The sequence below is a fragment of the Podarcis melisellensis genome (assembly GCF_964234715.1).
Source record: "Podarcis melisellensis genome assembly, chromosome: 4".
Classification (NCBI taxonomy): Eukaryota; Metazoa; Chordata; class Lepidosauria; order Squamata; family Lacertidae; genus Podarcis; species Podarcis melisellensis.
Window position 1 is genome coordinate 81,480,077 of NC_138531.1, and position 21,516 is coordinate 81,501,592.

Below are 21,516 nucleotides of genomic sequence, written 5' to 3' on the forward strand. Positions count from 1 at the left end.
GCGCGTTTCGCTGCTACCACGCATGCGTGTGACATTATTTTGAGTGCATGCGTGAGCGGCGAAACCCGGAAGTAATGTGCTCCGTTACTTCCAGGTTGCCGCAGAGCGCAACTTGAACGTGCTCAACCCAAAGCGCATTCAACTCGAGGTATGACTGTACATTGTGGAATCAACATATATCCTAAGTCCACTGAATCTGTTTATTGCCACAGAGAAATTGTTAGTGCCGGTTAATATAACAGTGTTGTCATGGATGGATCGCTACCTGTTGAGATTTAGATTGCCTTTGGTAATCTTTCCTCCACTCCACACCCAAATGCAGAGGTGAAGGACCTTTTGGGATGGTCTGCTGTCAGACTTGTTGAATTTGAGAGATTCCTGAGACCTGCGGTGAACAATTTGCAAGGCACTTTGAGCAGAAGGTCACTTACATTTTGATCCAAACTAGATGTCAGTGTTGATAAAGTTCTAGAGGAGGTTTCTAGAGCACTGGCCAGTCAAAGTGTATGGAATCATGTTCTGTTGTTGTGGTTTGAGGATGTGGACAGGGCAACTGAAGGGACCTTGACTACAACATGTACTCTCAGTTTAGATTATTCCTTCAACTACAGCAATACAGAGACATGGAAAAGAATTTAGGAGTAGTCTCGTATTTTTAAACATGGATTTTACTGGATCTTTACATGGAAGAAATAACAAAACAATAAATAAGAGCACATGAGTAGGGAGGTGATCAATGCCTTTTTATGAGAGGGAGTGGTCCTTGAAGGAGGCAGTGGTAAAACCACTCCTTAAGAAACCTTCCCTGAATTCAGAAAACCTAACTAACTACCAGCCTGTTGCTAATCTCCCTTTCCTGAGCAAGACCAGATCCCAGCGCTTTTGGAAGAAACCGATTTTCTGGATCCATTTCAGTTGGGGTTTTGGCATAGAAACCGCTTTGGTCGCCCTGTATGATGACCTCCGTTGAGAGAGAGACAAGGGAAACATGTCCCTGTTAATTCTTCCTCAGCCTCTCAGTGGCTTTAGATACCTTCTGGAGCGACTGTCTGAACTAGCGGTGGGTGGCACCGCTTTGCGGTGGTTCCAGTCCTACTTGGATGGTCGTTCCTAGAGGGTGTTGCTTGGGGAATGCTTTTCAGCCCTGTGGAACCTTCAGTGTGGGGTTATGCAGCTCTAATTCTCCTTTACATCTGCAGGTGAGGCAGTGGAAGTGCTGGACCAGTGTCTTGCTTCGGTAATGGACTGGATGAGAGCCAACAAACTGAAACTCAATCCAAATAAGACTGAGGCACTGTTAGTGGGTGATTCCGTAGGCCAGATGGGTGGGAGATTGCCTGCTTTTGATGGGGTTACGCTCCCTCTGAAGGAACAGGTTTGTAGCTTAGGGGTACTCCTGGATCCTTTGCTGTTGCTTGAGGCTAAGGTGGCCTCTGTGGCCCGGAGTGCCTTCCATCAGCTTCAGCTGGTGGCCCAGCTACACCCCTATCTGGACAGGGATAGCCTAACTACTGTTGTCTATGCTCTGGTAGTCTCAAGGTTCAGAAACTTCAGCTAGTGCAGAATTCAGCGGCTAGGTTGCTCACTGGAGCAAGACAGTTTGAGCATATTACACCGATCCTGGTCAGACTGCATTGGCTACCAATTAGTTTCTGGGCCCAATTCAAAGTGCTGGTTTTGACCTATAAAGCCTTAAACGGTGCAGGACTGCAATACCTCAAGGACTGCCTCTTTCCATATGAACCTACCTGGACCCCGAGATCATCTTCTGAGGCCCTTCTTTGTGTGCCTCCTCCTTGAGAGGTCCGGAGGGTGGCAACATGATAATCAGCCTTCTCTGCAGTGGCTCCCTGTCTGTGGAATGCTCTCCCCAGGGCAGTTCGTCTGGTGCCTTTATCATGTACCTTTAGGCTCTGGGCAAAAACGTTCCTTTCCAAACAGGACTTTGGTTGATTTGATTGACATCCTATGCCCTTTTAAAATGTGTGGTGTGTTTTTTTGGGGGGTATTAGGTTGTTGTTTTTATTTTGATCCTATATTTTATGGTTTTATATTTTGATTTTGTTCTGTGAAGCGTCCTGAGACCTGACCTCCAGGTATAGGGTGGCATATATAAATTCAATTAATAATAATAAGTAATACAAATATATTATCTGCAAATGAAAAGGGTGATTTAAAAAAACTAGGAGAAATTGACTACATATACATAATTGAACAAATGAATTAATGAATGGGGCTAGGGAGTGCCTTCCATATTAATATTTTATTGTAGGACCAGAAAATTTGCATCTAGATATCCAAATTAGATCCCAGTATTTAGCAAGAATTATGCCCGTTGGCAGGCAGATACTAAACAGGACTGTTTGTTGGCTCTGTGCGATTTAGCCTGATCTTTGAAATGAGTATTATCATTACTAAGCAGTATCTAAGATAGAATTGCATAGAATATCATTTTCTGTAAAAAAAAAAGTATTGACTCAATATGCAATACATTTAAAAAAAAAAGAATTGCCAAGAGGTGCTGAACCCTGGTGGTAGAGCACATGCATAATCTCCCAGATTCAATCCTGATATCTTTAGTCTCAAGTTTTTCAGGTAACAGGGCAGGGAAGAATCCTGACAGGCAAGGGAGCCATGATCAGAGTATATAATAGTGGGCAAGATAGATGAATAGCCTAACTTGTGGTAAGGCAACGTCATGTGACTATATATGTTCACCTGAATGTTTCTGCATTCCATATGTACTTAGACGGATGCTCTCTATGCAGAATTTCAGGCCTGTAGCATGCAGAATAACCTACAGAATAGTGAAATAAGACTATTTTCAACCCAAGTCCATTTTGTTCAACATTCGCTCTCTGCTTAATAAACTTAGATGTTCCAAAAGTAGGGTGTGAGCCAAATTGCTTTGTAATATGCTGATTGGTCTGTTGCGTCCTTCATTGCCCTTTCAAAACATACCTTAAACTTCTATTGCTGAATCTGTGGGTTGGTTAACTATATCCACATCCAGGTTGCTGCCTTCAACAGGTGCTGAAACAGGAAAACCTTGTTTTGCTTCTGTGTTGTGACAGGAATAGGTCTGTGAGGTGGTTGAGCATAAGAGGCTCAACCACCTCTTTTGTGGTGGCTCCACCACACCTTTGGAGTTCTTTCCCAGAAATGCTGCAATGGCAGCTACACCTCAGACTTTTCAGAAGACCTTAAAAACTCATTTGTTTCAATTGGCCTTCTCCTGAATAATTTATGTCCTGCTTGCCGGAAAGAGGCTGGAATATCATTATGTTACTGGAATTCCAAACTCTCTTTGTGGAATTTCTGTGGAATAGATCGATAATTATTATTGATTTTTAGTAAAAAGCATTTTTATATACTTGTAGTTTTTATTGCTGTAAGCTGCTTTGGGCAGGCTTTGCCTGGAAAAGTGGCATGTAAGTATTTTCAAATAAATAACAATAAAAGATTTGTGCTAACCGTTTTCTCTTTTCTTCTTAGTGGACTCATTGGATGTAGCTGGGCCATGTTATTTGCTTCTGCTGGATTTCAAGTAAAGCTTTATGATATTGTACAAGAACAGGTAACAAAAGCCCTGGAAAAAATTGGGTAAGTCATTTGAGTTGCTTTAGCACAGATTAGTCAGGATTATAATTGTTTGAATAGTGTGGTTAGCTTTTAGTTGTAAACAAGATGAACAGGGGACCAATGGGATTTCAGGATGCATTCAGATTATCTATTCAAGGTACTGCTCAAATTATGGGATAAACGCTAGTAGATCTTCAGTGAGACCCACAAGCCCCACTACCAACCCTCCAGTTTTTGATCAATTGTCCAATGTGTTCTCTATTGCCTTCTAAAAGCAATAGCAGGCAGACACACACACACACACACACACACACACACACACACAGAGGCATAAATCCTTTTACTGTCACACAGCAGGCAGAGGCTTATCTCTGATTTTAGCACATAGAATGGAGATAGGATGTCCCTTATCTCTGATCTTAGTGCTTAGTCTGACATCTCCATCTAGCTGGTCCCTCCAGGTACACAGAAGATCTTATTTATTGCATTTGTAGCCCACCATTTTCTCCACAGAGTACATGGTGCACCCCTCTCCTCAGGTAATCCTTACACAACGACCCTGTGAGGTAGGTTAAGAGGTTGGGACTAGCCCAAGGTCACCTAGTAGGCCTGGGCAATATATTCATATATCGCCCAGGACTGGTATTAGGTCAAACAGTGATGACGGCTTCACTCAGTGGCATATTGCTGGTGAAACTGCTACCTCCTGAGTCCCACTGCTACCAGCGCGCTGAGGGAAAAACAAGCTGCATCCGGACTCTGGCGGCAGAGGGACTTGGGAGTGGTGGCAGTTTGGTCTGCTCTCATACCACTGCAGAGAGAGAAACAACCAGCATTGCCGAGGCACAATACGGCTTGCTCCTCCCTCTGCTTCAACAAGTTCCATGTCCCTCCGGCTTGTGCATACTGGAGGGATATGGGGCTTGTTCATCTGGGGGGAGGGCGGCGAGAAGACTTAAAGAAGCCCTCCCACCCCCCAGCTAAGCCTCGCCAGTCCGCCTTGCCTGTTTCAAGGCAGCAGGGGAAGCTGCTTCAGCTGCCTCCACCTTTCAGTAGCTTGCTTGGCTTGTCACATACCTTCACCTTTCAGATGCTCCATGTGTTTGTTATTTTTTTCGTGTTATAAAAATACAGTGGTACCTTGGGTTAAGTACTTAATTCGTTCCGGAGGTCCGTACTTAACCTGAAACTGTTCTTAACCTGAAGCACCACTTTAGCTAATGGGGCCTGCTGCTGCTGCCGCGCCGCCGGAGCACGATTTCTGTTCTCATCCTGAAGCAAAGTTCTTAACTCGAGGTACTATTTCTGGGTTAGTGGAGTCTGTAACCTGAAGCGTATGTAACCGAAGGTACCACTGTATCAGTAACACTTAAAAAAGCTTGTTTAAGATGCCCAGTCCCTTCCAATACTAGTAAGTGGAGACTTAAGTTTCCAGAATGCTTATTGAGAGTTAGGAGTTTCCGTATTCAAATCACTCAATCAGGAGTTGTGTAGGTGTCTTTAGATAAGATACTGTTCTCTTGGCGTCAGCCCCACCCCTTGCAATATGGGATGGTGGCAATAGTGACCTATTTACAATGCTGTTGTAAGAATTATTGAGATAATGCACGTGAAGCACTTTGGACACTTCAGCTGTGCTAAATTGTAAGAATTGAGTTGGTGCTGGCTTAAATTCCCATGTCCAACTTCCTGAGAACTCGCATGATGTACCACTGAAATGTCACAGAGAAGTTATGTTTCTAACATTGCCCCATCTTATATCCATATCGTTGCAAACTTCAGATGGTGATCACAAAAGTTATCCATACAGACCAGAGTGTTCTTTGTTGAGGGTAGAAATGTGATATTCTTTGCACTACCAAAATGGCATTGCCTAGTTAACAGCAGAATGAACAAGCAAACAAAACACTTGGGGAGAGAGTGTTCAGCAAAGCAGTTTCATGTTTCTGAGTATTTGGTGGTAAGGGATACTTAAAAGTGTGAAGAGGAATGCATTTTTTTGTTTCTCCTTCAGAATTGATTTGACTGGACTAAGGTTAAGCAAAGCCCCTTATCAGATTAGTGTTTCACTCCCAATTCCTTTGTTAAGTTGTTTCCCCTGATTTCTCTGTCTGTAATATGAGGAAGCATCTAATTGCCTGTGGGTGATGGGACTGCTATTGTACAATATGAAAACATTACTGCTCTAACAATAATCAACATAAGGCTTTGCCAGAAGCACGGACTTGTGAGAAGGAGCGCCAAGTTGTTTTCAAGGTTTTGTTTTGTTTCGTTTCAAGGTTTTCCCCACATCCGGTATTTATTTATTGCATACGACTCATTTTTAAGTTGTGACCACTCTGCACATAACTTTAAACACCTCCTGGTGGATGAGAGCGTTGCAGGTCCCACTTGCAATATACTCTGCATGAGAATGGTGGAGACACGAGCAGGTTGAGGCAGATTGATGACTGGGTAATCTGTATGTTAATATTGTCTGGGACATCACATTATGCTGTGCCTCCATCGAATAAGAGTCTACCTATTCGTGTATAATCTTTGTTCAGTCATCAACAGACATGCAAAAGGTTTTCATTTGCTGGAGAAGCTGGAAAAGTTCATATGTTTTGTGGTACAGTGGTATATAAATATTTCTATGAATACATGAGTAAGATATAAAAAGGGCAGCCAAAACGATCAAGGGGATGGAGCAATGGGGAAAGGTTGCGGATTTGTAGTTTAGTGAAAATGCGAGTAAAAGGCAACATGATAGAATTATACATGTCACATAGAAAGTGGGTAGAGAAAAAATTCTTCTCTCATAATGGTAGGACTCATGGACATCAGTGATGGCTCCCTGGACTCACTGGTAGCCAGCAACTTGGATAGCTTTAAAAGAGGATTAGACAAATTAATGGAGGCAAAGGCCATCATGGTTGTTCTCTGCCTCCATAGTCTGAGGAACTAGGCTTCTGAATACCAGCTGCTAGAAACTGCAGGAGGAGAGAGTGTACTTGGGTCCTGCCTGTGGGTTTCTCATAGGCTCCGGTTGTGGAAACAAGATGCTGGACTAGATGGGCAATTGGCCTGATTCGGATCTGCTACAAGGAAAAGCTCAAGGTCTTGGTACTAACATATAAGGCCCTATGCAGCTCAGGACCAGGTTACTTGAGAGACCACCCTATCCCTTGTATGCCCAGGAGGTCACTGCGGTCTGTGGAAGAGCTCCTTCTGCAAATTCCAAAGATATCAGAAGTCTGCATCTTGGAGCAAGACCTTCAGTATGTCTGTCCCTTTTCTTTGGAATAGCATTTCGGGATACAACAAGAGCCCACCATTTGCACGTTACGGGAACAAATGAAGACATTTTTGTTCTGACAGGCTTTCCCAGCTGGATTTCTGCGAAGAGTGTCTATATTGCATTGCTTTTGACTTTCTGGTTTTTTTAAAAGAAAGTATTTGCAATTTTGTGCTGTATTTAGTCATTTTTAGCTATTTTTATTGTACACCACCTTGAGATGTTGGCACGGGAGGCAATTAATAAATGAATAACAATGTTTGCATTGTGCTCTGAAGCATGAATCTAGAGAATGCCATAAAAAGGTAAAGGACCGATGACAGTTAAGTCCAATCACAGATGACTCTGGGGTTGCGGCACTCATCTCACTTTACAGGCCGAGGGAGCCAGCGTTTGTCCACAGACAGTTTTTCTGGGTCATGTGGCCAGCATGACTAAGCCGCTTCTGGCACAACAGAACATTGAAACCAGAGCAGCACACGGAAATGCCGTTTACCTTCCTGCCGGAGTGGTACCTATTTATCTACTTGCACTTTTTGGCGTTCTTTTGAACTGCTAGGTTGGCAGGACCTGGGACTGAGCGATGGGAGCTCACCCCATTGCAGGGATTCGAACTGCCGACCTTCTAATGGGCAACCCCAAACAGGCTCAGTGGTTTAGACCACAGCGCCACCAGCGTCCTTGAGAATGCCATACACTGCACCATATTTCACGAGGGTTCCGTTTAATAAGTGTGTATGGAAAAAGTTAAGGCTGCACTAGGGAAGAACGGGTTGCCGGAATCTTTCCTGTGGTATATTTTTATTAGTACGTGTGATAAATAATACTCATAATTCTTCTGCTGTTCTTCTGTTTTCAAATAGCAAAGAATTGAAAGAACTAGGAAAGACAGGAATGCTGAAAGGTACTCTGACAGCTGACAAGCAGCTGTCTCTCATTAGCGGCTGCACAGATTTAAAAGTGGCAGTAGAGGGTGCCATTTACCTTCAGGTGAGTACAGTACATGCTTGTTTGCTTGAAATGGCCAAAGGGAGGAAATTTTGTGGGGAATTCACTGGCTTATTTATGCTATAATCATTAGTTCATTCACCAGCTTTATCTCATAGTTGGATGAAATTAAAAGCACTGGCCTCTAAATACAGCCTTGACTATGCAGCAGCTGGTCATTACCATTCCAACAAAAATTTTATATCTAATAGAGCTTAATTGACCAAAAATTATAAGTGGTACTCCTATCTCTTTTCATTGGCAATTTGTGGGCCAAGTAAACGATAAGTTTAAATCTGGTTTAAATCAGCCACACTTAATATGTAAAGTTTTCAGAAGTCTGGTTACAGGAGGTACTTTTGTATAGAATCTTTTGTGGTTAGGTTGTGCATAAAGAATATACCAGATTTTAATAAATAGGTGATCTAGCTAAGTGCAGAAATGAAAATTCTGTTGCTTCAGTCAATTCAATTCTACTCTATACCTTCATTTTACTGGAGTATCCCCAAATAAATAAACTTAAAAGTGAAAGTGGTGAAAAGGGTCTTATCATACATTTTGCTACCCTAGTTGTACACGTATTTCTTAAGGGTTGTTTGTACATATCCTGATCTGGATTGATGCCCTACACTGGCAACTTGCGGGAGGAGGGACATACTCTCAAAGGCAGAACTATGCAGTTAAGGTTCCATGTAGTTTTGTGATGTAATACTATAAATAGACAGAACTGCAATATGGATAGCTCTCATCTTAGACTGATTTTGCAAATGTGACCACAGAAAATAAAAATAAATAAAATGGGCGAGAGAACAGGAAACACCTCCCGCCCCAGAAGAGGTCTCACAGGAACCCACATGCAACCTTCCCAGAGCCTGGAAAGCAAGCGGGGCGGGGTGGGGACTTAAAAAGCTCTTTTCACAGTGGGAAAACACAGTGTGGAAAGAGCTTTTAAGCCCCCCCTTACTTTTCAGGTTTCTGAGACCATCTCATCACAACTTTGCAGAGCCTTCCAAAGGCCTCGCACGATCTGCTCGGTAAGCAAGCTTGAGGGACTTAAAAAGCTTTCCATCGGGGGGGGGGGGGAAGACCCGCTCAGCACTGGCCTCAGAGAGATAGAAATGGATGTGCAGGACTATTGGGGGGGGAGTTTGGCTTTGCATAATTTTGCTTATACAATCCCCTGCTTAAGATAACTTCTACCTGTATATTCCCGCTTCTTCTTCCAGAAGAGGGAGCTGGTGCATTGAAGCTACTGCTAAAGCAAACATTTGATGACTTAAACGTATCTGACACTGACCCCTGACCAGCTTTCCAATAAGTTATGTATCTCACAAGCTTTGTGTATGGCCAGTGCTTAGTCAGAGCTTTGACTAAGGTTTCTGTACCCCCATTTACATTCTGTTGCCGTCCTACAATGGCCAGACTAAGACCGTGTCAAGAGAGGCTGTGAAATACCAAACATAGGTGACTGCCTTGTACTCACTCAGACCATTAGTCTGCACAGTTCAGCAGTGGTTGTCCAAGATTTCAGATGCAACATTCACAACTCTGCTTAGGAAATATACATACCCTGGAAATATACATACATACACACACACACTTCATTTAATACATACGTTAAGGAAAATATAAGTTGATCACTTATCGGGAGCCCACCCTATCCCATTCCTCCTACTGCTTGGCTGATCTCAGCTAAAGCATCCATGACAAAAAAAAGCCATCCGACCTCTGCTTAAAAATATCCAATGAACGAGAGTCCACCACCTTCCAAGAAAGTCCATCCCACTGTCAAACAGCTCTCACTGTCAGAAAGGTCTTCCTGATGTTTAGTCGGAATTTCATGTCTTGTAACTTTAATTCATTGGTTTATGTCCTGTCCTTCGAAGCAGGAGAAAACAAGCTTGCTCCATCCTCCATAAGACAGCCTTTTACATATACAGTGTGCGGCAGGTGATGAGTGGCCTCCGGTGTCGGTTGCGGAGATCAGGAGGCTTATTCAGGCACTCAAACACAGAAAAGCCCCGGGAGCAGATAATATCTCTCCTGAGCTTCTCAAAGCCAATATTGACTGGTGGGCCCCAGTCCTTGCCACCCTATTCACCAGCATAGATCAAACAGCAATAATACCAGAGGACTGGGGATTGGCAATCATCGTTCCCATATTCAAGAAAGGCTGTAAACTTGATCCAGCCAATTACAGACCAATCAGTCTCTTAAGCATCATTAGCAAACTTTATGCAACTCACTTACGTGAAAAGTTTGCGGACTGGCTGGAACAGGAGCACATCCTAAAGGAAGCCCAGGCTGGTTTCAGGGCACATAGATCAACTCTAGACCAAGGACTGGTATTGCAACATCTAGTGGAGAAATACACCTCAAAGAAAGGAGGCTCCCTCTATGTAGCCTTTATAGATTTCAAATCAGCTTTCGATTTGATACCCCGGCACAGACTTTGGGAAAAATTAAATGCCACAAACATCGATAGACGTCTTTTGCTTCTTATCCGTAGACTACATGAAAATACTCGGATCCGTGTTAGATGCGACCGTTATGGGAACCTATCAAAGGAAATCCAAAGTTTCCATGGTGTCAAGCAAGGCTGTGTTCTTGCCCCTATTCTATTTAACTTCTATATAAACTCCTTAGTCGGAAAGATGGAGGAAGCAAGTACTCATCCCCCAAACCTAAATAATATACCAATCCCAGTCCTTTTGTACGCAGATGATGCGGCACTTATTTCCTTCTCTTGTGTGGGTCTAAGAAAACTTTTACGAGCTCTTACAGAGTATTGCGAAGCTGAACACCTAATAATAAATTACACTAAATCAAAAATTATGGTGTTCTCCAAGAGAAAACTCCGACATAAATGGAAAATTAATAACCAACCTATTGAGCAAGTAACATCTTTTGGATATCTTGGAATAATTTTTGATGAGAAGGGATCTTGGTGCCATCAGATTAAGAATTCCATTGTAAATGCGCAAAGATCTTCCAGAGCTATCATAAGATTCTTTTACAGAAAAGGAGGTCAATATGTTCCTGCTGCCTCCCAGGTCTTTGTTGCAAAAATACTTCCACAATTGATGTATGGCACCCAGATATTTAATTGTCAAAAACTCAAGTCCCTGGAATCTGTACAAACTAAATTTTACCGCTCCCTACTAGGGTTACCTACCTGTGTCTCCAACACAGCCATCAGGCTGGAGGTAGGTCAACTCCCTATTAATGCCAGGATATGGATCCTGAAGATTCACTTCTGGCTAAAACTCATATTTTTCCCAGTGGGAGTGGCTCCATTGACTCTACTAGACCCGTTCCAGTCTAAATGGAGATTGTCGCTTTATGAAAAATTGAAGGGCCTGGGGCTTTCCCCACAAGAACTTATAGCCTCAGGTTTTGAAAAGGCTAAAAGGATGGTGAGCCAGCGAATAGGAGATGTAGAGCTTCAGGACCATATGAGCAAGATAGATAAATATCCAGCTATCCAAGATTATGGAAAAGGGTTTAATCTAACACCATATTTGCTGGATCTACAAATCGCAAAATACAGGCGGGCGTTTACCCTTACCAGATTTGATGTACTGCCATCTGCCTTACTAAAGGGCAGATACGAGGGCACACCCTATGCTGAACGAGTTTGCCCATGTGGTCTGAAAGAGGTGGAAACAGCTTCACATGTGTTGTTACACTGCGACCTTTACGGGGATATTAGGTCACTGTTTATCTCCCCTATCGTTCAGAAATTTCCAGGTCGATCTGAATCTCAGCGGCTGAAAATCCTACTAGGAGATAAAAACCCAGAAGTAACACTGAAAGTGGCCAAATTTTCTGCGGCTGCGATCAAGCGGAGGGCATTAGCTGTAAAAAAGTAAAAGACTTGACCCCTGGACAAGCCCCCCCATTTTTTAAGTCTATACATATACTGTAATGCATATATGTGTATATATGTGTGTGTGTGTGGGTGTGTGTGCATATGTGTATTGCTTTTATGTATAATTTTACAATTTTTAATTGACACCATTATTCCCTTTGTAAACTATTGTTGTTTTTTATGTTTTTTCTGGTCTATGACCGTAATAAATTCATTCATTCATTCATTCATATTTGAAGATGGTTATCATACCTCCTCTCAGTCTCCTCTTTAGCAAGCTAGACATACCCAACTCTCTCAACCCTTCCAAACCCTTGATCATCCTGGTCGCCCTCCTCTACACATGTTGCAGCTTGTCAATAGCCTTCTTAAACTGTGGTGCCCAGAACTGGACACAGTATTCCTGGTGTGGTCTGACCAAGATGGAATAGAGTGGGACCATTACTTCCATTGATCGGAACACTGTACTTCCGTTGATGCAGCCTAGAATAGCGTTAGCTTTTTTTGCTGCTGCCTGTTGAGTCGTCCTAAGCTTGTGGTCTACTAAGACCCCTGGATCCCTGCTCTTTAGATGATAATGTTTATTATCTTGATCTCATAAAAAATGAGGGTCCCTACTGAGTTTGTGGACCCTCCTCATTTTTTCTGAATGAAGGCCTTTGACGTCCGCTCCAATTTCCTGTCCTGGTGGCTCCAGACGCAGTGGTTCACAACCTGTGGGTCCCCAGATGTTGTTGGACTACAACTCCCATCATTCCTAGTCAGCATGACGAGTGATCAGGGATGATGGGAGTTGTAGTCCAACAACATCTGGGGACCCACAGGTTGAGAACCACTGCTCCAGAGGTTACTTCTGCTGTGGATGTGCTACCCTAGCCCTGTCTGTGATCCTGTTTGTAGTATCCTTGGTTGTGAGTAAGATAAGATACAATCATATATATGGTAATTTCACAGCATTCCCTGGAACTCCTGTCATGAACATTGTCCTTAAGAGTAGAAATTCTTAAGAGAATGTTAATGCTTAAAACTTCTTTAACAGATAAAATCTAGCGAGTTCTTTTTCGTTCTCCTTTGTTTCTTATTTAAAACTTTCTCTTCACTAGATACAGCGGGTAAATTTACTTCATAGCCATAAAACATTAGTTGTCTAGCATAATGCAAATACTCTTCATATTAATTGATTTAGGTACAGTTCTTCCATCCCTGATTTTCAATTCACTTGGCCTATAGTCACTTATTAACTAAGCAAAATTATTGGGAAAAGTGTAATCAGGGTCTTAAATGTTTCCCACAGAAATCAGTGGGGCCTTAAACTAAAGTTGTTTCCAGGGACCTTTGCTATTTTAGGGTGGGATTCAATCACATACCAGCAAATCCAGGTTACACAATGATAGTTGACTGGAATGTCTTATGCTGCAGACCAGGTTCTCTAAAGGATTGGACTTTTTGTGCCAAAGTTGGACAATTCAGTGGGAAGTGCAGGATGTCGTTTCGCCTTCCAGCAATCAGATTGGAGTCAATGCTCAAAACAAGTTCCCTGAAAGTGCCCTCATTCTCTCTCTAAAGACCATTGGTCTCGGTTGTTAAAGAATGGGCTACCTGATGTCATAATTCTGTTAATTTTATACAATGGTCATAACAATGTTGCCTTGGGGAAATGAGAAATGGGATATTCTTCTTGAGAGCCATCTTTGCAAAAACCTATAAATACCCTCTTCAAATATCATTGGCTTCTATCCCATAAGCCCTACAATTGAACAGGAGAAGAGCACATAGGTGTAATATTTGGTTATCTGCAGCCTCTCAATTTTACAAAGTGATATGAATGTCCACTCACTCACTCACTCTCATTCTTTCAATGTGAGGTTGTGATTCTCGAAAGTCCTATTTTGTATTTTTGTTGTATTTTTGGACTTTGTCTTTTGTTAGAAGATAATTCACCACAATTAGTAAAGGCTCTGAGTTATTCAGTAAGTAAAGTATAGCTACATAGTTACTGGAGTGAATATTATCTGTATTCATGGTTGACTTTATTAACACCAATAGAAATCTGATAAAAGTTGGGCAACGGAAGTATATAGTCTCAATCAGGCATGACCAATCTCATTATTGCAAGAAATGTTGTTACACATAAAATTTGAAACTTTTTCAAGGGTTTTGTGGTTAATATGGATCAAATGTGGAAGTCAATCCGCATAACTGGGCTGTATCACATGCGACAAAGCTTGGCTACAGCCTGCAGTTAGGCTGGAATCTGAACGACATGCCAAGTCACGACTTAGTTCAGCAGAGTGTGCAACAGCACAGTGACTGGTGAAGGAGCAAAGAACCATGACCTCTCTTGGAAGTGGCACGATCGCATGTTTGTGCCAAGCTATGTTCAATCCAGGCCAGTTAAAGTAGTAGCAGGCCTGGGTGAGGAAGAATCTCTTGCCACCCTCTCCATAAGACACTTTTGACATATTATAAGGAGGGGCTGTCTTTCCTCCCTCAGCTTTTAATAATCTGAGCAGCCTGAATGAAGTGTTGCTAGAACATTCCTCTCTACTTCCTTCAAAATCCTTCATCCAATTATTCAAGGCAGCAGCTGAATTAACAAGGCTGGGTAATTGTGATTCTCGTTTTTCGTCTGTCCTGTTCACACTGATAGGGGCATGGTATGCACACTGTCTTAACTTATAACTGCAAGTGTTCCCATGGGATGAGGGAGGCTGTCGTGGGGGTGGGCTTTTTCTGTCATAAGGCCACCTTCTCATGTGAGAATGAGAATAAAAGCTATGTTATCTTTCCATCCAGGAAAGCTGATATTATTTTAGTTCATGGACACATTCCAACCATACAAAATACACAGAGAGTGTGGAGTAGGGCTGGGGAGGGAGATAATCCAGGGAGAGTCCCAAGGGCCAGGTAGGAAGGTCTGGAGGGCCAAATTCAGACCCTGTACCTCACCCCTACTCTAGGGCCTTCACTTGTTACTTCTCGTAAGATGAATTATTTGAAGGAGAACTCCTGCACTTCATGTTCTCCTTAATACCAGTTAAATCAGAGAATTAGTACATCTGCTGTACTTGCCAGCACTCGTCTGCCGTATTGCAGAAATGGTGTGCACTCTGATGCTGAGCAAACTGAAATTCACTTATGCAAGCTTTGTTTCGTCATTTCTTAACCAACGGTTAGTCCCTCCAGGCAGCTCTAATTCTTTTCCCTTTCATATTTGCACTGTGAAGAACACTCTTTCAGCGGGGATTTGGCAGGAATATTTGCTATTGACTTTCAGGCATCACTTGAAGACACTTTAGGCCAGCAGGCCTATGCAGCTGTTTAAAACGTTTTGATTAACCATTCAGTTTAATGATTATTTTAAAGTTTTTTTTTAACGGTTTTTTATGTTGTACAGACTGCCCTGATATCTTATGAGATGGCAGTATGAAAATACTTCATAAATAAATAAGCTTCAGGGGTTGTAAAGATCCTTTATGCAATCCATCTGCTATCTGCTTTGAGTGCAACTACCTACTTCTAACATTTTCCTTATATTACTTTTTATAGCTGCTCATGTAAAATTATGTGCAGTACAAACAAAAATGCCCCGAAATGGATCTGAGTACAGGTCAGCACTTGCCTGCTATGCCAAAGATATAATTGTCATTCGCTGTGCGAGTGTGGTATGTTTCTGAATGACATTTTTACAAACAAAATACCGTATTTTTTGTCCTATAAGACTCACTTTTTCCCTTCTAAAAAGTAAGGGGAAATGTGTGTGCATCTTATGGAGTGAATGCAGGCTGCGCAGCTATCCCAGAAGCCAGAACAGCAAGAGGGATTGCTGCTTTCACTGCACAGCGATCCCTCTTGCTGTTCTGGCTTCTGAGATTCAGAATATTTTTTTTCTTGTGTTCCTCCTCCAAAAACTAGGTGCATCTTGTGGTCTGGTGCGTCTTATAGAGCGAAAAATACGGTACCTACCGTAGCATAACACACAAATCAATGTTGGGATGTAAAGAAGTTCAGTGTCAACATAACAAATAGATGTCCTGTTGGCTGCAGGCATTCCCACTTAATTCTTACTGCTTGCTAGTCCCATTTGCATGATACTCTCAGCACCCTTAACAAAGTAGACTTCCCAGGATTCTTTTGGGGGAAGCCATAAGTGTTTAAAGTGATATGATACCTGCTTTTACATGTATAGTGCAGATGGTGTGTAATTCATTGCAAATAGGGTCTTTGAAGTACCAAAAGGTGGCTCTGTAATTGGGGGCACAACTTTCTGAAAATCCAGGGCATGACTTCAACTTAAGAGTCTCAATATTACAAACAGGCTTTGCAGTATTAGATATTTCTAGCCTTTACCCTCCTAGGGTTGAACATTCAGTGAGGGGGAATTCCTCTTACTGTGAAGGGATGTTGGGATTGTAGAAGCTGGCCACATTTGCAAGTCAGTCTGTCTTGAGAATGGGGCCAATTCACACCATAAAGGTAAAGGGACCCCTGACCATTCGGTCCAGTCGTGGCTGACTCTGGGGTTGCGGCGCTCATCTCGCTTTATTGGCCGAGGGAGCCGGCGTACAGCTTCCGGGTCATGTGGTCAGCATGACTAGGCCTCTTCTGGCGAACCAGAACAGCGCACGGAAACACCGTTTACCATCCCACTGTTTATCAACTTGCACTTTGATGTGCTTTCGAACTGCTAGGTGGGCAGGAGCTGGGACCGAGCAACGGGAGCTCACCCCATTGAGGGGATTCGAACCGCCAACCTTCTGATTGGCAAGCCCTAGGCTCTGTGGTTTAACCCACAGCGCCACCCGCATCCCTAATTCACACCATAGACATACCTTATACAGTGTCCTAGCTGGGGAGGGGGGGTACGGTAGTTGTGTTTTTTGCCGGGGTGAAGCCTCCAGAGGGATGCAATTGAGGCTCCCAGCCCCTCCCTCTCTCTCTCTCTCTCTCTCTCTCTCTGTGTGTGTGTGTGTGTGTGTGTGTGTGTGTTTATGTGTACACAAATGCACATGCACATGGGGGTGTCAAATTGGGTCTTTGACAGAGGTTAAATAAAGCTTGGTTTCACCTTTATATAAATGTGAGTAGCCACCTCTGATTTTGAACTGGTGAGTTCCTTCTCCCAGATCTCAGCCTTTTCTCCCTTTTAAGAAGACACTTTAAATAAATAAGTAAAAAGATTCAGCTCATGTGTAGTAAGTACCTCAAAATTACATATTGTAAAATTGCTCCATTTAGGTACAGTACAAAACATACTTGAGGACTGGAACAAGTTGACTTTTTCTTGGTGTTGGGCACGTAATATCAGAGTAATTCACAACAGTTCAAGTGTTCATTGAGTTAACTGGGAACTCTCGCATGATGCTTTTCTGGTACTTTCAGGGACAGTGTGTGCCTATGCCTTTTAACCATAATTGTCTGCATTTACATTGTAAACCTGGGGCATGCATTTTTAAAAAACACCTAAGGGGGAAGTCTCAGCAGTGAATTGTTGTTAAAGCCAACAATTTGGCATGTCCTAATCGGGCTTTTACAAGGGTCAATTAAGTTGAAATTCAGGTTACAGCAATAGCCTTTTTTTCAAGTGTTAAAGTTTTCAAATAAGGCTCTACTGTTTTGGTGCATCTGAGCTGTGTGATCCTCAGCAAAACAGAAATGGGCACAGGAATATACAATGTTCTTTTAAAATTCACTCAGGTGGACTTGTACTGAGGTGAGCTGGCTTTTCAGTACTAGGCCTATCCATTTCATGTTTGATCTTTTTCTCAGGGTGATCTGAATAGTTTGAGAAGCTCTGTAGTTGGTCGCAAGTGATGAAGCCCCGGATTAATAGCTGGTTTAGAGCTAAATTTTCCTTCTATTCTTCAGGGAGTCAGTCTCCCTAGCTAAGAAAACAAATCCATGCTTGACAAGGACAGAAACTTTTATTGCACCAGTCCAACAAATTGAATACAATTGTGCCACTATCAAAGAAGCCCTCAGCAAATGGTCTATTCAGAAGCCTTGCATAATCATTGTAGGTTTGAGTTTCCAAGAGTGTTGAGCTTCACCTCTGTGACTATCATCTGATCTGAAAGAAAGCTTTGGGTTTCAGGTGGAGAATCTCACAATAAAACTATTCACTGCTGCTCTTTTATTAGTTTGAACAAGTATCTACAGAGTTCTAGCCTTGTGACTTTGCTAAAGGAAAATATTTAAAGGTAACCCACCTTGCAGACTGAACCGATCCAGGAATTACGAGCAAAGCCTTGTTTTGCACCAATAAAGGGATGCATTATAGTTGGTTCTGATGTTCGAAAATGGCCCTGTTCTATCACTCAGAACGGCAGTGGTTGTTGACTTTAAAAGGTCAGTAAAATTCCATCCTCTGCAAGCTTCTTCCCCAAGTCCCAAAATCTGGAGCATATAACATCTGCCACAAGTGCAGTGATTTCTCAGTTAACTGGTATACTTTATAAAATTGGCATTGTAAAACTTGGAGGCATTATTGGCCTCATGGGAAATGTGTTTTACTCTAGACGGAAGTTTGCATATTGTTTTTTACATTATGTAATCAGGATCACTGAACAAGATAAAATAAAATGTTACAAATTATAAGAGATTAACTATTTTCTACTTATTTGTATTAAATAAATATTACATCATCATTGGGGCCTTTAAATGCACAGACATGGGTATTATTTTCAACCTAGATAGTATTTGCATGAGATGAAAAACCTGTTTTGATGATAGGCAAGTTATCGAAGACTTGTTTTTACAAAGCTAATAAAAGGATACCACTTTGTAATAAATATTGTGATTTTACTAGCTCTTGTATCTGGTGCAATCACTTTTCCTTAAGCACAGCATCTGGAAATGTTAATCCTAAAGATCCATAAAGTGTTAGCTTGACAGTGGAAGTTGTTTCGATTTATAAAGCAATAAGCAGATGTTTGTTTGCCACTTTTCAAAACGACTTCTTAGTTTATTTCTAAAGAGTTTGTGAAATGAATGTAATAGGTGTTTTTTTAAATAATTTCAACTTTTTTTGTGTTCCAGGAGTGTACGCCTGAGAACCTAGAACTGAAAAAGAAGATTTTTGGCCAGTTAGACCTTATTGTCAGTAATGATGTAATACTAGGCAGCTCAACCTCTTGTCTTATGCCTACAAAGTTGTTCACCGGGCTAAAGCACGTTAAGCAGTGTATAGTGGCACATCCTGTAAGTACACCAAGATCCTTCAGTAATTTATTGTGTTGAAGCCTAAATTTGTGTGTTCGGCTTGTATGTTGTAAGTACAGTTCTTACTCATTTATATGCAAGTTTTTCAAAGGGATGCCACTTTGATATGTTGTATTAAATCTATGATGGCACAGTTTTGCAAGCTACCCTGGGAAGAGTGGTATAAATACAGTAATCAGTAGAGCTGGGCAATACCTGGTTTTCAACATCATGATATATCACCAGCTAAACATGGTGATATACCAATATATCACAATTAACATTTACATTAGAAAAGCCAGTCCGGATCAGAACAAAGTCCTATCTAGCTCAGCATTATGCTGCTTGAAGTGGCCAGATAGATGCCAGAGGGAAACCCACAAGCACAACAAGAGCTCAGTGGTCATCATCTGCTTGTGATGGCCACCAGCTGCTTCTAGTATTGTAATACAGCCATCAGAAGCTTTAAGAACATAAGAAGAGCCTGCTGGATCATCTAGTCCAGCGTCCAGTAATGTATGGTCTAGTTGAGATTCCTGCAACACAGGACTAGATGATCCTTGGTGTCCCTTCCTTGATTCAACCAGATGTCTGTGGGAAACCCACAAGCAGGACCAGAGCACAGCACTCTCCTCCCTCTTCTGTGGTTTCCAGCAACTGATATTCAGAAGCATTGCTGCCTCTGGTCATGGAGGCAGATCATATTCTTCATGGGATGGGTAGGTTTAGTGGCAGAGCAACCTTCTTTACATCCAGAAGCTCCCAGGTTCAGTCAGTGCCTTTCCAAGTTTTAAAAGACCTTGGTTCATTTTTGTCAGGGTCCATTGTCAAGACATGCACCCAAGACAGGGTCAGGGTCTGTTGTCAAGACATGCACCCAAACTGGGCTTGGGAAAGACAGGAAACAACTTGTTCTTCCCTCTGTGAATTCAACACTCAGATCCTACATTTCCCTGAAACTTGTGGCACAAGCTTTTGGTTCCCATGTCCCACTTTAAGTTGGACCATAACCAACCTAGGCATGTGCAGCTGAACCAACCACACACTAAAGTAAAAGTAAAGGGACCCCTGACCATTAGGTCCAGTCGTGGCTGACTCTGGGGCTGCGGCGCTCATCTTGCTTTACAGGCCGATGGAGCCGGCATACAGTCATGTGGCCAGCATGTCTAAGCCGCTTCTGGCGAACCAGAGCAGTGCACAGAAACGCCGTTTACCTTCCCGCCAGAGTGGTACCTATTTATCTACTTGCACTTTGACGTGCTTTCGAACTGCTAGGTTGGCAGGAGCAGGGACAAAGCAACGGGAGCTCACCCCGTCGCAGGGATTTGAACCGCCAACCTTCTGGTTGGCTGTTCATACTGCTCTCCTGTTAAACCCTTCCCTCTCACCCTCAACTATTTTGCATGTGTTAAATTTTAGGTTGTAAGCTTGTCAGGGAAGGTGCCTTTCCCCTTATACTCTGTCAAGTGCCATCCACACTGATGATATGTTACGGGTGACTCCCCACGTACGCAAGGATTATGTTCCAGGCCCCAGCACACATAAGTGAAATCACATAAAGTGGGGAGCATCCTCTAAACACCCTCTGCCGCTCTCTCATCAATCCATACCAAAAAAATACCGTATCCTAAAATATCCACAACTAGAATTGAAGCTCTGGGGCTGCCAGGCGACTGGTGCATGTGAAGGAAAGTGGCTGTTGCACTACTCTGCACATCAGCTGCTAGGCGGGGAGGCTGAGCAGCATAAACAAAGCTCAGCTGCACCTCCAGTCTCTTTGGGGCTTCTTCCGCCCTCACTGGTGCCTCTTCGGGCTCTGGGAAGGGTCTCCCTTGCAAGCCACAAGGACTCTGCAGCTCTCCCTCGCCATTTCCAGGTTTGAACTGAATGATTTAAATTATTTTCCAGTGCCATGCAAATACGTGTCCGTCCTTGAGTAGAATGCTGGGTGGGTGTGCCCATATTCTCATCTAATACAGGGGTCAGCAACCTAAGGCCCATGGGCCGGAAACAGCCCACGGAGGTTTTTTGACCAGCTCACGAGCCGCCCCCAAACTGAGCCACTAGTGCAGCGCGGCGCGGGGACATGCTTCCATGGTGCCGGAAATCACGTCTGCGCAGATGCTGAAAATTGCGGGCGCGTGCAATCCGGCCAACGGAGAGATCTCCACGGAACCGATCTGGCCCAGGCAAGATAAACCTTGCTGACCCCTGATCTAATACTACTATTGGAGGGCTTGCCTCATGTCAATAATACTGGTTTTCATAGAATTGGAAGGGTACCTCAAGGGTTATCTTGTCCACCCCCAGAAATGCAAGGATCGCAAATTATGTTAACTGGCTGTAAAAGTATGTTCATATATATGTTTCTTTTCTTTCTAAATATGTTTTGTGTAAAGGTAAACCCACCATATTATGTTCCACTGGTTGAATTGGTTCCCCACCCAGAAACTGAACCTTCTACAGTCGAGAAAACCTATGCTCTGATGAAGAAGATTGGGCAATCTCCAGTTCGGTTGACAAAAGAGATAGATGGTTTTGCTCTGAACCGACTCCAGTATGCAATCATTAGTGAAGCATGGAGACTTGTTGGTGTATG

The 21,516-nt window shown here is 42.8% G+C and overlaps 2 protein-coding genes across 13 annotated transcripts in view; one reads left to right on the plus strand and one right to left on the minus strand.

Annotated features, from left to right (window-relative positions):
• CRYL1 (crystallin lambda 1) overlaps positions 1-21,516 on the plus strand; it is a 38,091-nt gene that overhangs the window by 3,032 nt on the left and 13,543 nt on the right. Inside the window, exons 2-5 of the mRNA XM_081910048.1 lie at positions 3,496-3,603; positions 7,723-7,849; positions 18,756-18,917; positions 21,317-21,511. Coding sequence (XP_081766174.1) covers positions 3,496-3,603; positions 7,723-7,849; positions 18,756-18,917; positions 21,317-21,511 — 592 coding nt within the window. The remainder of the gene's footprint in view (positions 1-3,495; positions 3,604-7,722; positions 7,850-18,755; positions 18,918-21,316; positions 21,512-21,516) is intronic.
• Positions 1-21,516, minus strand: part of LOC309369342 (uncharacterized protein) — a gene marked incomplete at its 5' end in the record, with an annotated part of 97,072 nt that overhangs the window by 561 nt on the left and 74,995 nt on the right. The window contains 3 exons of one of the 12 annotated variants that reach the window (XR_014168031.1): positions 2,719-2,797; positions 2,962-3,318; positions 3,475-3,589. Coding sequence is in view for 1 of the 12 variants with exons in the window: in XM_081910205.1 (XP_081766331.1) it covers positions 2,719-2,797 (79 nt within the window). Of the gene's footprint in view, positions 1-61; positions 2,456-2,582; positions 3,319-3,474; positions 3,590-9,329; positions 9,406-16,884; positions 17,788-21,516 lie in introns of those variants that run through there. The other 11 variants (XR_014168032.1, XR_014168034.1, XR_014168036.1 and 8 more) reach the window with 11 other exon arrangements.